At 39.6% G+C, this 17,120-nt stretch overlaps 1 protein-coding gene across 1 annotated transcript; it reads right to left on the bottom strand.

Annotated features, from left to right (window-relative positions):
- Positions 1-14,409: 14,409 nt before the first annotated feature.
- On the bottom strand, positions 14,410-15,614 carry LOC145014681 (caffeoyl-CoA O-methyltransferase-like). The gene is made up of 3 exons (XM_078973114.1): positions 15,361-15,614; positions 14,921-15,197; positions 14,410-14,826 (listed from the first exon to the last, which is right to left on the bottom strand). The coding sequence occupies exons 1-3, from the start codon at positions 15,522-15,524 to the stop codon at positions 14,533-14,535; spliced, it is 735 nt and encodes a 244-aa protein (XP_078829240.1). The 5' UTR covers positions 15,525-15,614; the 3' UTR covers positions 14,410-14,532.
- Positions 15,615-17,120: the final 1,506 nt, after the last annotated feature.

The raw sequence follows: 17,120 nt of genomic DNA, 5'->3' as shown, positions 1-17,120 counted from the left end.
TTTTTCGAAGTTTCGGACTAGCAGTATACAACCCGAAATTCGAATATTAGATCGAGCGGGTTTTAGCCGACACGACCTGAACAAGAACCGAAGATCTTGTTGAGAGTAGCGTAACGAGAAAAAAGATGGGCAAAAACGGATATCGGATGAAGAAGTTATGAGGATTTAACGGATCAATCATGTCCCGGCCCGTTAATAATATAAAATTTAAAATCGAGACAAAATTAGCCAACAAAGTCTAAACGAAAGTTGTAGAGTACGTTCCCACCTTCGCGTGGATATAAAGAACGTCGAAAATGGAGCTCGTATGCGAAAGTTACGAATTTTTAAAGTTGCAGCATGAAAATGCGAAGTCTGTGCGAGATTGATGACGTGGCGCGATCAGAGCCGTCGCTTGCGGCCCACGGTCTCGCTCGGATGAGCGACACGTCGCTCCTCGCTACGCCCAGCGTCCGACTTCGTGCGCCCCGCGTCCGTTCGCTCTCGGTCCAGAAGGCGCCACGACGCCTCGTCCTACGCCCCGCGTACGAGGTCCGGGTACGCCCCACGTACCTTCGCTTCCCCTCCGTCCGGTGCGAGACAGCTGGCTGCGAGCTGGCGTCCTTATCCGAGGGAACGCCCTGCGTAGCTGCTGAACGCCCCGCGTAGAGGCAGCCTTCGGCCCCTATAAATACATGCGAGATGCTCCGGATTTTTCACACCATTTCTCACTCTCTCTCTAAAATCTTTCTCTCTCTAAGGTTGCAAACCCTCCCTAAGGTCTAGGTGAACCCCTAGCACCCTAAGGAAGCCCCGAGGCTCCCGGAGTCCCGAGAAAAAGGAGTTTTTCGGTTTTGAAACGCTGCTCCAATTAAGTTCCGGTTTTCGATAAAATTCGCTGTAAGTATGCTACGCTTACGCAATTTTTAATATAGCTTCCAAATAATTATAGGAATGTTATTAGGTCGTTAAAATAATTATTTGGGCTATTATTATGAGTTATATTGAGCATTATTAACGCTTAATAATAGTCAAACTGATTTATGAGTCGCGGTTATCGTTAAACTAAACCCTAGTTGTATCGGTACTAGGTTTTATCGAAGGAACATCGTTGTGAGAGTATCGAAGCGCTGTCCGAGTGCTGAGTCACCACCTAATCAGGTGAGTGCATGGTCCTTTTCATCTTACACATAGATATGAAGTATATTTATATAAACTACGTGCTATGTGTGCATATTATATGAATACTTGCTGTCTATGCTGGTTGAACGTTTTATACATGTTTTAAAGGATTTAAACTGTATACGTATTTTATATATACGAATGTGTTGGGTATGATGATGGGTAGATGAACGATGAGAGATAGGAGATGACGTGAGTATACATTGGCAGCTATAGACTTAGTGCCTATGGGACAAACACCGAGAGCTATGGACTTAGTACTTGTTAGACGTTGGTAGCTATGGATTTAGTACCTGTTGGTAGCTATGGACTTAGTACCTATTAGTTAGACACTGGTAGTTATGGACTTAGTACCTGTAGGAATTGGTAGCTATGGACTTAGTACCAGTTGAGCGTTGGTAGCTATGGATTTAGTACCCGATGAGTAAGATATAGCAGCTATGGAATTAGTGCTTTACGAACGAACATTGGCAGCTATGAATTTAGTGTCAGTCCTAGAACCCTGGAAGTAAGGGACTTCGAAATAAACGAATGAATAATAGATGACTCTTAGGTGAAATCCTTAAGAGTAAAGAAGATAACGGGAATGGGTAATGGGGTTAATTGTTTGATAATTAAACATAACAATTATATTATTGTGGGTTGAAAACCCTATGTACTCACCAGGTTTCCCAACCTGACCCACTCAGTTTATGTATATCACAGGTAACGAAGTGAAGTGACTTTACAATGAGAGAATTAAAGAGCTATAGATCACTAGTGTAAATCATTGTAAGTTCTGTTTATGCTTATGTTTCGGTATTAACGATGACATCCCAAACGTTTTAAGATGAATAAAAATACGTTTCTTCGAAGATGTTTTAATAACGTATTTATCATGTTTTTCTGGGAACAAATTCCGCAACCTTTTTATAAAATGAAGTACCCTGATTTTCATAAAGCATAAACAAAAAAATCGGTCTTTTCTGGCCGTGATTTTGGGGATGTCACAGTTGGTATCAGAGCATTAGTTTAAGCGAACTAGGAATATGAATTTATTTCTAGACTTAAACTTAGAATGCTAAGCGATGATTGTGAGGTGTGAGCACTAGATTATTTTAGGAATTGTGCCTAAAATGCTTTTATGTGCTAAATACTTGTGTCTGATATGGTGTTAGTTGTTCGGATCTATGGTCTGTTGCCGACCGGATCTGGAAACCTTATGTGTTTAGGATTCTAAACGTACGAATACGATATTAGAACTAGCATATAAACGTTTCGGAGTGATAAGGATGATTTAACCGTCAATCCTAAGTAAAGATCTAGATTCACCTTATTCGGTGTATAGATCAAGATGGCAAGAACCCGTAGCGGAAACGTGAACGCAAATGGGAACAGGAACCAACCCCCAGTGGTTCAGCAAATACCTGTTATTGAAGAAGTTGCGCCTGAGCCAGTCACCATGGTTGGAGTTCAAGCCATGATTCGGGCTATGTTAGCTGAACAAAGGGAAGAAATGAGACAGATGTTGAATGGGGACGAACCTACCGTACATGTTGAACCGACGGAGCCAGTTCCCGAGCAATCTTAGGAAGGGAACTACATCCGCCAAGTGAGTTGAGTAGGGACTCAAGGTGAGCAAAGGGATGGCCCAGAAGGGAGAAACAACAAGGATGGGCGGATGTATAAGAATTTCTTGGGTGCGAAACCACCAAGCCTCTCAGGAACCCCGAAGCCGGTTGAGATTATGGATTGGATCTCTGAGATGGAGATGGTGTTTGAGAGCTGCAGCTGTAACGAGAAGCAGAAGACTGTCTTCGCAGTAAGACAGCTTAAAACCGGAGTCTTGAGCTGGTGGAAGCTATTGGCAGATACGATGCCACGAGGAGAAGCCTTAAGGATGTCGTGGGAAGAGTTTTTGGAACAGTTGAAAATGCAATACTGTTCAGAGATAGATCTGATAGACCTAAACAATGAGTTTCAGAACCTGAAGAAAGGAAAGATGAGTGTTGATGAGTATGCCACCGCGTTCACCGAAAGGATGAAGCTATTCCCCTACTTGGTTCCTACTGAACTCTCCAAGATTGATAGGTTTGCTAACGGACTGCCCACTGACTTTGGCCCAATGGTCAAAATGGCAACTACTTTGAAAGCAGCTGTTAGGGCAGCTAAGAACGTAGAGGCCCAGATAAGAGAAAAGGGTCTAGAAAAAGATAAGGTAGGAGAGAAGCGGAAGATAGAAGGATCTTCGAGGCCAAACAAGGAAAGCAAATTCTCAAAGTTTGGAGGAGCAAATGGAGGTGAAGCAAGATGGTGTGATAGATGCAAGAAGAAGCATGGTGGAAAGTACAATGAGGAAGTGACTCGTTACAAGTGTGGAAGGACTGGTCACTATTCCAAAGACTGCACGCATAATGACAAAGTATGCTATGGATGTGGAGGCAAGGGGCACATGTCCAGAGACTGCCCAAGGAAAAATAAAGCAGCAAGACCAGAAACGCCACCAAGGCCAAGGGCATTTCACATGATCCTCGACGAAGCAGAGAACCATGCGAGGAATCAAGAATGAGGACTTCTTACCCGAGGATTGGATTATGCAGTAGTCATAGTTTCGTATGATGTAGCCTAGTAGAGGCATAGTCTAGGGTGAACTTGAACACCTATGTAATCGTTTCAAGAAATGATATAAAACCCTTGTTTTGCTATCTGATGTGTTGAATGATTGTATGAATTGCTGCATGGTGACTTGGGAAACTGCGGGCCAATACTTGGGACGAGTATGAGTAGGTGTGAAAGGTAGTAGAGGCCTATACTACCGGAAGCACAGGACTCACACTTGGATCAGGGAAAGTCACAAGGTTACCAAGAAGCCAGTAATTGATTTCGTTTTATTCAAGTATGTCATTACCATCGTTTCGGTAATGACTAAGACGATTGTTGATATTCGGACCCTAGTGGTCATATCAAATTGAGTCCGACTACGATAAGTAGGTTACGTGGTTCAGAGAACCAAGTTTGATGAAGCGTCCGACTTAAACCAAACAATGGAAATCAAAAGCGATCAATAGAAGTATCGCGCTCGTTGTTAAAGAAGTTGGTAGCTAGAAATGCCTAATGTTAAAAGTGTGATTATATCACATTAGAACATGAAGGAAGGCTTAGTCTGTTTTAGAATTTAAGAGACCTGAGTCTAAACGTACATCACATGATGATAGGTCATAATTTGGAGTCTAATATGAGGTAGAGAGCAGGTGCACGATCAAGTACTGCTTACAGTCAATAAGTCTAAGAGATAGACTTAAAGGAATAAAGAAGTTATAATTATTACCTAGGATGAAGAGATGACGTATGGAGTCATTATACGATCCTTGTTTTGTTGATGATTCCGGGACGTAATCATCCTAAGGGGGAGATAATTGTAACGCCCGCAAATCCGGGCTAGTCAATTTAGAGGCAATAGGGGTCGAAAACGACTTTTCGACAAAAGATTCTTTAGAATAAATAATCTTAACCAAGTTGTAGTATATGTCACGAGGTTTCCGTGCATATAAAGAACGCCGAAATCCGAGTTATAACGAAGAAGTTATGACCCGTTGAAGTTTCGCAACGGAACCGGTACGATACCGGAAAGCGTAAATAGTGAATTTACGATAGAGCGAGATTTAGCCTTAGCGATCTAAATGAAAGTCGTAGAATATGCTAAACTAAGAACATCGATAAAAAGAACGCCCAAATCTGACTTCGTATGAAGAAGTTATGATTTTTCGAAGTTTCGGACTAGCAGTATACAACCCGAAATTCGAATATTAGATCGAGCGGGTTTTAGCCGACACGACCTGAACAAGAACCGAAGATCTTGTTGAGAGTAGCGTAACGAGAAAAAAGATGGGCAAAAACGGATATCGGATGAAGAAGTTATGAGGATTTAACGGATCAATCATGTCCCGGCCCGTTAATAATATAAAATTTAAAATCGAGACAAAATTAGCCAACAAAGTCTAAACGAAAGTTGTAGAGTACGTTCCCACCTTCGCGTGGATATAAAGAACGTCGAAAATGGAGCTCGTATGCGAAAGTTACGAATTTTTAAAGTTGCAGCATGAAAATGCGAAGTCTGTGCGAGATTGATGACGTGGCGCGATCAGAGCCGTCGCTTGCGGCCCACGGTCTCGCTCGGATGAGCGACACGTCGCTCCTCGCTACGCCCAGCGTCCGACTTCGTGCGCCCCGCGTCCGTTCGCTCTCGGTCCAGAAGGCGCCACGACGCCTCGTCCTACGCCCCGCGTACGAGGTCCGGGTACGCCCCACGTACCTTCGCTTCCCCTCCGTCCGGTGCGAGACAGCTGGCTGCGAGCTGGCGTCCTTATCCGAGGGAACGCCCTGCGTAGCTGCTGAACGCCCCGCGTAGAGGCAGCCTTCGGCCCCTATAAATACATGCGAGATGCTCCGGATTTTTCACACCATTTCTCACTCTCTCTCTAAAATCTTTCTCTCTCTAAGGTTGCAAACCCTCCCTAAGGTCTAGGTGAACCCCTAGCACCCTAAGGAAGCCCCGAGGCTCCCGGAGTCCCGAGAAAAAGGAGTTTTTCGGTTTTGAAACGCTGCTCCAATTAAGTTCCGGTTTTCGATAAAATTCGCTGTAAGTATGCTACGCTTACGCAATTTTTAATATAGCTTCCAAATAATTATAGGAATGTTATTAGGTCGTTAAAATAATTATTTGGGCTATTATTATGAGTTATATTGAGCATTATTAACGCTTAATAATAGTCAAACTGATTTATGAGTCGCGGTTATCGTTAAACTAAACCCTAGTTGTATCGGTACTAGGTTTTATCGAAGGAACATCGTTGTGAGAGTATCGAAGCGCTGTCCGAGTGCTGAGTCATCACCTAATCAGGTGAGTGCATGGTCCTTTTCATCTTACACATAGATATGAAGTATATTTATATAAACTACGTGCTATGTGTGCATATTATATGAATACTTGCTGTCTATGCTGGTTGAACGTTTTATACATGTTTTAAAGGATTTAAACTGTATACGTATTTTATATATACGAATATGTTGGGTATGATGATGGGTAGATGAATGATGAGAGATAGGAGATGACGTGAGTATACATTGGCAGCTATAGACTTAGTGCCTATGGGACAAACACCGAGAGCTATGGACTTAGTACTTGTTAGACGTTGGTAGCTATGGATTTAGTACCTGTTGGTAGCTATGGACTTAGTACCTATTAGTTAGACACTGGTAGTTATGGACTTAGTACCTGTAGGAATTGGTAGCTATGGACTTAGTACCAGTTGAGCGTTGGTAGCTATGGATTTAGTACCCGATGAGTAAGATATAGCAGCTATGGAATTAGTGCTTTACGAACGAACATTGGCAGCTATGAATTTAGTGTCAGTCCTAGAACCCTGGAAGTAAGGGACTTCGGAATAAACGAATGAATAATAGATGACTCTTAGGTGAAATCCTTAAGAGTAAAGAAGATAACGGGAATGGGTAATGGGGTTAATTGTTTGATAATTAAACATAACAATTATATTATTGTGGGTTGAAAACCCTATGTACTCACCAGGTTTCCCAACCTGACCCACTCAGTTTATGTATATCACAGGTAACGAAGTGAAGTGACTTTACACTGAGAGAATTAAAGAGCTATAGATCACTAGTGTAAATCATTGTAAGTTCTGTTTATGCTTATGTTTCGGTATTAACGATGACATCCCAAACGTTTTAAGATGAATTAAAATACGTTTCTTCGAAAATGTTTTAATAACGTATTTATCATATTTTTCTGGGAACAAATTCCGCAACCTTTTTATAAAATGAAGTACTCTGATTTTCATAAAGCATAAACAAAAAAATCGGTCTTTTCTGGCCGTGATTTTGGGGATGTCACAGTTGGTATCAGAGCATTAGTTTAAGCGAACTAGGAATATGAATTTATTTCTAGACTTAAACTTAGAATGCTAAGCGATGATTGTGAGGTGTGAGCACTAGATTATTTTAGGAATTGTGCCTAAAATGCTTTTATGTGCTAAATACTTGTGTCTGATATGGTGTTAGTTGTTCGGATCTATGGTCTGTTGCCGACCGGATCTGGAAACCTTATGTGTTTAGGATTCTAAACGTACGAATACGATATTAGAACTAGCATATAAACGTTTCGGAGTGATAAGGATGATTTAACCGTCAATCCTAAGTAAAGATCTAGATTCACCTTATTCGGTGTATAGATCAAGATGGCAAGAACCCGTAGCGGAAACGTGAACGCAAATGGGAACAGGAACCAACCCCCAGTGGTTCAGCAAATACCTGTTATTGAAGAAGTTGCGCCTGAGCCAGTCACCATGGCTGGAGTTCAAGCCATGATTTGGGCTATGTTAGCTGAACAAAGGGAAGAAATGAGACAGATGTTGAATGGGGACGAACCTACCGTACATGTTGAACCGACGGAGCCAGTTCCCGAGCAATCTGAGGAAGGGAACTACATCCGCCAAGTGAGTTGAGTAGGGACTCAAGGTGAGCAAAGGGATGGCCCAGAAGGGAGAAACAACAAGGATTGGCGGATGTATAAGAATTTCTTGGGTGCGAAACCACCAAGCCTCTCAGGAACCCCGAAGCCGGTTGAGATTATGGATTGGATCTCTGAGATGGAGATGGTGTTTGAGAGCTGCAGCTGTAACGAGAAGCAGAAGACTGTCTTCGCAGTAAGACAGCTTAAAACCGGAGTCTTGAGCTGGTGGAAGCTATTGGCAGATACGATGCCACGAGGAGAAGCCTTAAGGATGTCGTGGGAAGAGTTTTTGGAACAGTTGAAAATGCAATACTGTTCAGAGATAGATCTGATAGACCTAAACAATGAGTTTCAGAACCTGAAGAAAGGAAAGATGAGTGTTGATGAGTATGCCACCGCGTTCACCGAAAGGATGAAGCTATTCCCCTACTTGGTGCCTACTGAACTCTCCAAGATTGATAGGTTTGCTAACGGACTGCCCACTGACTTTGGCCCAATGGTCAAAATGGCAACTACTTTGAAAGCAGCTGTTAGGGCAGCTAAGAACGTAGAGGCCCAGATAAGAGAAAAGGGTCTAGAAAAAGATAAGGTAGGAGAGAAGCGGAAGATAGAAGGATCTTCGAGGCCAAACAAGGAAAGCAAATTCTCAAAGTTTGGAGGAGCAAATGGAGGTGAAGCAAGATGGTGTGATAGATGCAAGAAGAAGCATGGTGGAAAGTGCAATGAGGAAGTGACTTGTTACAAGTGTGGAAGGACTGGTCACTATTCCAAAGACTGCACGCATAATGACAAAGTATGCTATGGATGTGGAGGCAAGGGGCACATGTCCAGAGACTGCCCAAGGAAAAATAAAGCAGCAAGACCAGAAACGCCACCAAGGCCAAGGGCATTTCACATGATCCTCGACGAAGCAGAGAACCATGCGAGGAATCAAGAATGAGGACTTCTTACCCGAGGATCGGATTATGCAGTAGTCATAGTTTCGTATGATGTAGCCTAGTAGAGGCATAGTCTAGGGTGAACTTGAACACCTATGTAATCATTTCAAGAAATGATATAAAACCCTCGTTTTGCTATCTGATGTGTTGAATGATTGTATGAATTGCTGCATGGTGACTTGGGAAACTGCGGGCCAATACTTGGGACGAGTATGAGTAGGTGTGAAAGGTAGTAGAGGCCTATACTACCGGAAGCACAGGACTCACACTTGGATCAGGGAAAGTCACAAGGTTACCAAGAAGCCAGTAATTGATTTCGTTTTATTCAAGTATGTCATTACCATCGTTTCGGTAATGACTAAGAAGATTGTTGATATTCGGACCCTAGTGGTCATATCAAATTGAGTCCGACTACGATAAGTAGGTTACGTGGTTCAGAGAACCAAGTTTGATGAAGCGTCCGACTTAAACCAAACAATGGAAATCAAAAGCGATCAATAGAAGTATCGCGCTCGTTGTTAAAGAAGTTGGTAGCTAGAAATGCCTAATGTTAAAAGTGTGATTATATCACATTAGAACATGAAGGAAGGCTTAGTCTGTTTTAGAATTTAAGAGACCTGAGTCTAAACGTACATCACATGATGATAGGTCATAATTTGGAGTCTAATATGAGGTAGAGAGCAGGTGCACGATCATGTACTGCTTACAGTCAATAAGTCTAAGAGATAGACTTAAAGGAATAAAGAAGTTATAATTATTACCTAGGATGAAGAGATGACGTATGGAGTCATTATACGATCCTTGTTTTGTTGATGATTCCGGGACGTAATCATCCTAAGGGGGAGATAATTGTAACGCCCGCAAATCCGGGCTAGTCAATTTAGAGGCAATAGGGGTCGAAAACGACTTTTCGACAAAAGATTCTTTAGAATAAATAATCTTAACCAAGTTGTAGTATATGTCACGAGGTTTCCGTGCATATGAAGAACGCCGAAATCCGAGTTATAACGAAGAAGTTATGACCCGTTGAAGTTTCGCAACGGAACCGGTACGATACCGGAAAGCGTAAATAGTGAATTTACGATAGAGCGAGATTTAGCCTTAGCGATCTAAATGAAAGTCGTAGAATATGCTAAACTAAGAACATCGATAAAAAGAACGCCCAAATCTGACTTCGTATGAAGAAGTTATGATTTTTCGAAGTTTCGGACTAGCAGTATACAACCCGAAATTCGAATATTAGATCGAGCGGGTTTTAGCCGACACGACCTGAACAAGAACCGAAGATCTTGTTGAGAGTAGCGTAACGAGAAAAAAGATGGGCAAAAACGGATATCGGATGAAGAAGTTATGAGGATTTAACGGATCAATCATGTCCCGGCCCGTTAATAATATAAAATTTAAAATCGAGACAAAATTAGCCAACGAAGTCTAAACGAAAGTTGTAGAGTACGTTCCCACCTTCGCGTGGATATAAAGAACGTCGAAAATGGAGCTCGTATGCGAAAGTTACGAATTTTTAAAGTTGCAGCATGAAAATGCGAAGTCTGTGCGAGATTGATGACGTGGCGCGATCAGAGCCGTCGCTTGCGGCCCACGGTCTCGCTCGGATGAGCGACACGTCGCTCCTCGCTACGCCCAGCGTCCGGCGTCGTGCGCCCCGCGTCCGTTCGCTCTCGGTCCAGAAGGCGCTACGACGCCTCGTCCTACGCCCCGCGTACGAGGTCCGGGTACGCCCCGCGTACCTTCGCTTCCCCTCCATCCGGTGCGAGACAGCTGGCTGCGAGCTGGCGCCCTTATCCGAGGGAACGCCCCGCGTAGCTGCTGAACGCCCCGCGTAGAGGCAGCCTTCGGCCCCTATAAATACATGCGAGATGCTCTGGATTTTTCACACCATTTCTCACTCTCTCTCTAAAATCTTTTTCTCTCTAAGGTTCCAAACCCTCCCTAAGGTCTAGGTGAACCCCTAGCACCCTAAGGAAGCCCCGAGGCTCCCGGAGTCCCGAGAAAAAGGAGTTTTTCGGTTTTGAAACGCTGCTCCAATTAAGTTCCGGTTTTCGATAAAATTCGCTGTAAGTATGCTACGCTTACGCAATTTTTAATATAGCTTCCAAATAATTATAGGAATGTTATTAGGTCCTTAAAATAATTATTTGGGCTATTATTATGAGTTATATTGAGCATTATTAACGCTTAATAATAGTCAAACTGATTTATGAGTCGCGGTTATCGTTAAACTAAACCCTAGTTGTATCGGTACTAGGTTTTATCGAAGGAACATCGTTGTGAGAGTATCGAAGCGCTGTCCGAGTGCTGAGTCACCACCTAATCAGGTGAGTGCATGGTCCTTTTCATCTTACACATAGATATGAAGTATCTTTATATAAACTACGTGCTATGTGTGCATATTATATGAATACTTGCTGTCTATGCTGGATGAACGTTTTATACATGTTTTAAAGGATTTAAACTGTATACGTATTTTATATATACGAATATGTTGGGTATGATGATGGGTAGATGAATGATGAGAGATAGGAGATGACGTGAGTATACATTGGCAGCTATAGACTTAGTGCCTATGGGACAAACACCGAGAGCTATGGACTTAGTACCTGTTAGACGTTGGTAGCTATGGATTTAGTACCTATTGGTAGCTATGGACTTAGTACCTATTAGTTAGACACTGGTAGCTATGGACTTAGTACCTGTAGGAATTGGTAGCTATGGACTTAGTACCAGTTGAGCGTTGGTAGCTATGGATTTAGTACCCGATGAGTAAGATATAGCAGCTATGGAATTAGTGCTTTACGAACGAACATTGGCAGTTATGAATTTAGTGTCAGTCCTAGAACCCTGGAAGTAAGGGACTTCGGAATAAACGAATGAATAATAGATGACTCTTAGGTGAAATCCTTAAGAGTAAAGAAGATAACGGGAATGGGTAATGGGGTTAATTGTTTGATAATTAAACATAACAATTATATTATTGTGGGTTGAAAACCCTATGTACTCACCAGGTTTCCAACCTGACCCACTCAGTTTATGTATATCACAGGTAACGAAGTGAAGTGACTTTACACTGAGAGAATTAAAGAGCTATAGATCACTAGTGTAAATCATTGTAAGTTCTGTTTATGCTTATGTTTCGGTATTAACGATGACATCCCAAACGTTTTAAGATGAATAAAAATACGTTTCTTCGAAAATGTTTTAATAACGTATTTATCATGTTTTTCTGGGAACATATTCCGCAACCTTTTTATAAAATGAAGTACTTTGATTTTCATAAAGCATAAACAAAAAAATCGGTCTTTTCTGGCCGTGATTTTGGGGATGTCACGCTAGTAGCATCAAGAACCAATGAAAACAAAGATTAAAATGTTAATAATGTGAGGTAAATGATTCAAGAAAATATAAATGAAAAAGGGAAAGAAAGAAAGAAAGTTACCTTATGTTCCATTGAATGAACTTTAAGAACTTTCTTGTTAACTCCTCTTTTACTGTATGGAATCAATTATAAGATCAAACATCATGAGGGCATAAAAAATTAATTACAATCTACTGGATTAGACATTGAACTTACATGTCCTAGACAGTTTGATCAAAAGCCATTTTCATTTTCCCCAAGAAGCGTGCAAACACTCTTCAACTGAAACTATTCATGGAAATCAAGAGACTACTCATATCATAGTGTACCACTAACCAAACAAATTGCATTATAAATTAAGATTACAACAATTTATAAGAAAATACCAAAGAGGCATATACTATGAATGTTTAGAACATCAATATATAGCTTATCTAATAATGATTTCTTAAAATACTTAAATATTTGATACCTTTCCTTGTCCATTACATGAATGCTTAGTCCATAACTGCACTTATAAGTGGATCCTAAAACAAGGAACCAAATTGCTACCTGTCACAGTAGGTATTATCATAATATTCATATACTGAGATACTCAAAGGTTAATTTATCTCTATGGACTATGGGTCTAGACATTATGGAAATCATGATTACTATCGTTTTGAAATTAAGCCCCTTTTTAAATGCCTACACCCAATTCAAAATTCATATCAATTTATATCTAAAACGGAATCTATATGATAATTTATATAATCCAAAATATTGCAATCATCAGGAGGTAGAAATTAGGGTTAAGATGATAATTAATATGAAAATTCTTATTGACTAAACACTAAAAAAATCATAGAAATTCATCCAGAGAGACTGAGGGCTTTAAACTCTAATAGGAAAAACAAATTGTGTGTAGACAACGAGAAAACCCTAGCAAAACCAACATTAAGGAGTTCAGGAATGTAGAACTTAGAAAAACGAGTTGTGATTTGTGCTAAAAATGAAAGAAGAGTATATGGAAATAAAACTTACACACTAATAGAAACCAGTATAGAAGCTGATGAAGACTACTTTAGGTTTGCGCGAGTTTATGATAGAGGATATCTAACTGATCGAATGGCGTTGGCATGGAAATGGCAAGTCAACAACGAAGGTAGACGGACGACATGAAAGCCAACGAGGATGTGATTTCTAAGGTTTTCCTATACATCAAAGAGAGGCGATGCAGGTGGACGGTGGTGGAGCTGATTTTCCGGGTGGAGGAGGGATTCGAGTCGACGGGGGTTCGATTATGGCTTTGGGAGAAAATTGTGTAGAGTTTTGAAAGAAATCAGAGGGAAGGAAAATAAAAGCGTGGAATGAAAATAAAACGATGGAAGGAAAATAGAAAGAAAAGCGGGGAATAAAAGAAGAGGAGTCTTCGATTTTCGGCGACCGATTGGCGAGGGGAACAAAAAAAAGGTCGTGTAATTTTTAGGAATCGGTTGTTGTTCCCTCGCTAAGAGGTTTTAATTTTGCGACGGATTATCAAGGGAAGGATTTGTCGATAAATTCTTACCGGTCCGTCTTTGATCGCTCGGTAATACCTCTCTAAAATTCTGTAAGGGTTTTGGTTGAAATATTTGCGCGTTCCGTCACTAATCCCTCAGAAAGTCGTCACTGATTACCTACGGTTAGAATCCGTAGCTAATTTCATCGCTGAAAGTCAGGTTTCTAATAGTGTATGGAGTGTGGAATACGACTCCAAGAGAGTTATATTTATAGTTGCAAAAACCCAAGAAGACAACAAAATAACCTTCCAAATAAACGCTCAGCCGAAGGCAAACCCTAGGGCATGGCTTGGTTAAACCGTTTTCTACGGCAACTTACAATATACCCACTATAATCTCCAATACCACGTTATCACTGTTATTATGGTCACTTCATCACATTTTTTTTTTTTTTTTTTTTTTTGGGGGTTTTGCGAACTAAAAAGATGGTCCTTGTATAATAATGAAAGTACAAAAATATATCTACAACTACTAAATTTCCAAGAAATAAAAATTATACAAAATTACATAAATGATCACTGTGTAAAAGTAAAAAATACATAAATGGCCTATGTGTCGATAATATGGATGAATTGCAGAAATTGTCATTGTGCTTATGTAATAGGATTATTATAGAAATTCTCTATATGTAATAGGAGGAAATTTAAAATTTACTGAAATGATGCATGTGTAATATTAATATTATAGAGATTACCTGTATCTTATCTTATATCTTATATATATTTAAAAATAAAACTATAGAAATAAGTAGTATAATTATGGAAAAGGTCCCGGTTGTCGAAAAATAACGTTTTGCATTAGTTTCTTCAGTCAAATATACCCTTTTGCACATAGAATTAATAAAGTTTGGCCGCAATACTCGTGCTTTAAATCCTGATTATGGAAGCATAATTTAAAACATGACCAATGCAAATTGATAGAATGGAAATCAATGAAAGATATGATTCATTTACAAGTTTTCAAGGTATGAAAGATAAATATTAATTGTTTATTTCGGTTGTCCATGATTTGTGTTTAGCTTATACGGCGACATAGAGTGATTCCATCACCCACCGGAAGCTGACATATCTCTACTCTTGGATCAACAGCCAACGCTTTATTCAGCTCTAATACGAAGTCTCTATAATATCTAACATACTTTCGCAGTGGAGCATCAGCAGGTGCCACCAAAGACCCATTCCAAAGGGTGTTATCGTAGCCAATCACTCCTCCAATTTTCACAAGATCAATTAATCTTTTGTGGTAGTTAAGATAGTTGTCTTTATCAGCATCCACAAAAATAAAATCAAATGATCCATGGAATTTTACCTGTAAATCAAAGTATACAAACTAAAGTTAACTTTTAATTTAAAGAAAATAAAATTTATAAATATAAACCTCTCGGAAATCTGTAAGTACTTACGTCGTCAACCATTTGGTCAAGAAGAGGAAGGGCAGGGCCTTCTCTAAAGTCAATCTTGTGAGCAACACCGGCTTTGTCGATAATTGGAAGGCCAATTTCGTAATTTTCACGGTTTATGTCCAAAGCCAATATCTTTCCATCTTCTGGAAGAGCAAGAGCAGTAGAAAGAAGAGAATAACCGGTGTAAACACCGATCTCCATTGTGTTCTTAGCATTTATGAGCTTGAGAAGTAAGTTCAAAAACTGTCCTTCGTCAGCAGATGTCGTCATAAGATTCCTACATTTAGTATTACAAGTAAAACGGATTAGATAGATAACAAAAAGCACCCACAATGTTTTTATGGTAATTAATAATTAATTCAGTTACGTACTCGTGAATCATAATTAATACGTTATATATAACATTAGGAAATCAAATGCATGCAGTAATTATGACTTACCAAGGGTGTCTAGCAGTGACCTCTCGTAGCTCTTTCATGGATTCTGGCTCTCTGGGGTAAACACTGGTTTCGAGAATGTATTGGTAAAGTGCATCGCTTTGAAGGAGGCTCTTGTGGCCAACTTCTTGGTGTTTTGCAGGCTGAGCTTCTCCGGTGGCAGCCATTGTAACAAATCTCTGGTGTTTGACTGTGAAATGGAGAGTCGAGAGTGGGTAATGGTGGGTTGAAATGAAGCTGAAATGGAAGGATAGGGTGTATGGGAATATATAAGGAGTGGGAATGGAGTATCGGAAGGTGGAGGGGTGGTTCTTGTGCGTGGGGTTGGTCAGACTTGAGCTTTCATTGCAGTTGTGGACTTAGCCAACCATAGTGGAAAGCAAGAGTTGGTAAAGCCCACTTGTTTTTTCTTTTTTTATAATAAAAGTATATGTTAAGCTGCTATCATTGATGTTGAAAAAGTATGATTATTATTTTACAATTTATCCACATCATACTATTAAATTTGTTTTCAATATTGTCTTCATTGATGTTTCATTGAGCAATCATCCGATTGAAGATATTACAAACCACTCCGGATTAAGGGTTGTTGTGTGGTAGTGGTCGTCTAGTTGCTAAATATGGTTGAAGGGACAAAACACTTCTCAAAATGAGCGAACACAAAATAATAATAATAATAATAATAATAATAATAATAATAATAATAAAATATTCTACCACCAAAACTATGCATAATCTACCCTAATCATCATCCACTATTCCAAACATTTTACTTTTCTTTTCTTTTTGAATCTTGAAGCATGTGGATTTAACCCATGAATAGTTTTGGCCACTTTTGTACAACGACAATCATCTAAATGAGAATTTTACTTTTTTAACCTTTGATCTACTAAATATTAATATCAAGGGTTGATTAGGTACAATTCACTCATACCAAATTGATGTCCATTGGGTAGCTATCAAAAAATCTCAAAAAATGTTGCAAATTCTTACCATAAGATAAAATCTTTCTGCCAATGTGTTTGCTTAGAAGTCAAGACTGAAAAAAATAGAAAATAAAAATTATACTTTTTTAAATACTTTTACTTTTAAATACTTAAGGGCATTTTGGGAATTGTAGTCAGCCATTGATGCTTCAAAATCACAATAGAAGAGATAATCGAAATGCCTGTATATTAAATACACAAATAACTTGCGTAATTAGCAAATACGTAATCTTCATAATGTTCTTATGCATCCTATATTCGCTATATATAATATTTTGAACTGTTTTAATTAGCACTTAATTTATGCATATATTGTCATAAAACTTACTTCAGACCATCATTGTTTACAAGAGGCTGTAGAAGAGGTCGTTTCCCTGCAAACGACTTTCCATCTCATTAAATGAATAAGTGGTAAAAGAATCTTGGTTTTACATTAAGGACAAAAACGACATTTTGACATTATGAAAAGCACAAGAAATGAAGTATGAGTGTGAATTATTATTATTATTATTATTATTATTATTATTATTATTATTATGTTTGTGATATCACTCACTTTGAAGGGTCTTTTTGTGCCTGGAATTGGATCTCTTGCCAGCATGAGAAATCGAGTAATATTGTCAGAATCATTCTGAATAACCAACATATAAGGATGAGGAGGACATTTATGTCATTAACATAAGTCTTCCACAAAGTTGTGTTTTTTACACCAGACTAGACAATCTTATTTGTTAGACCCTAATAACAAAGAACACTTCCATATGAAACCATAAACAA

This window comes from Lactuca saligna, chromosome 9 (assembly GCF_052625555.1).
Source record: "Lactuca saligna cultivar CGN05327 chromosome 9, ASM5262555v1, whole genome shotgun sequence".
Lineage (NCBI taxonomy): Eukaryota > Viridiplantae > Streptophyta > Magnoliopsida > Asterales > Asteraceae > Lactuca > Lactuca saligna.
The sequence above is the reverse complement of the archived record's forward strand: the minus strand, read 5'-3'. Positions and strand labels throughout refer to the sequence as shown.

What these genes read in the sequence shown, in the direction of transcription:
- LOC145014681 (XM_078973114.1), bottom strand. Translation starts at nt 15,524, where the DNA reads ATGGCTGCCACCGGAGAAGCTCAGCCTGCAAAACACCAAGAAGTTGGC. An exon ending in GTCACTGCTAGACACCCTTG is followed by an intron (nt 15,198 to 15,360) that starts GTAAGTCATAAT and finishes TACTAAATGTAG; the next exon opens with GAATCTTATGACGACATCTG. An exon ending in TTGACCAAATGGTTGACGAC is followed by an intron (nt 14,827 to 14,920) that starts GTAAGTACTTAC and finishes TTTGATTTACAG; the next exon opens with GTAAAATTCCATGGATCATT.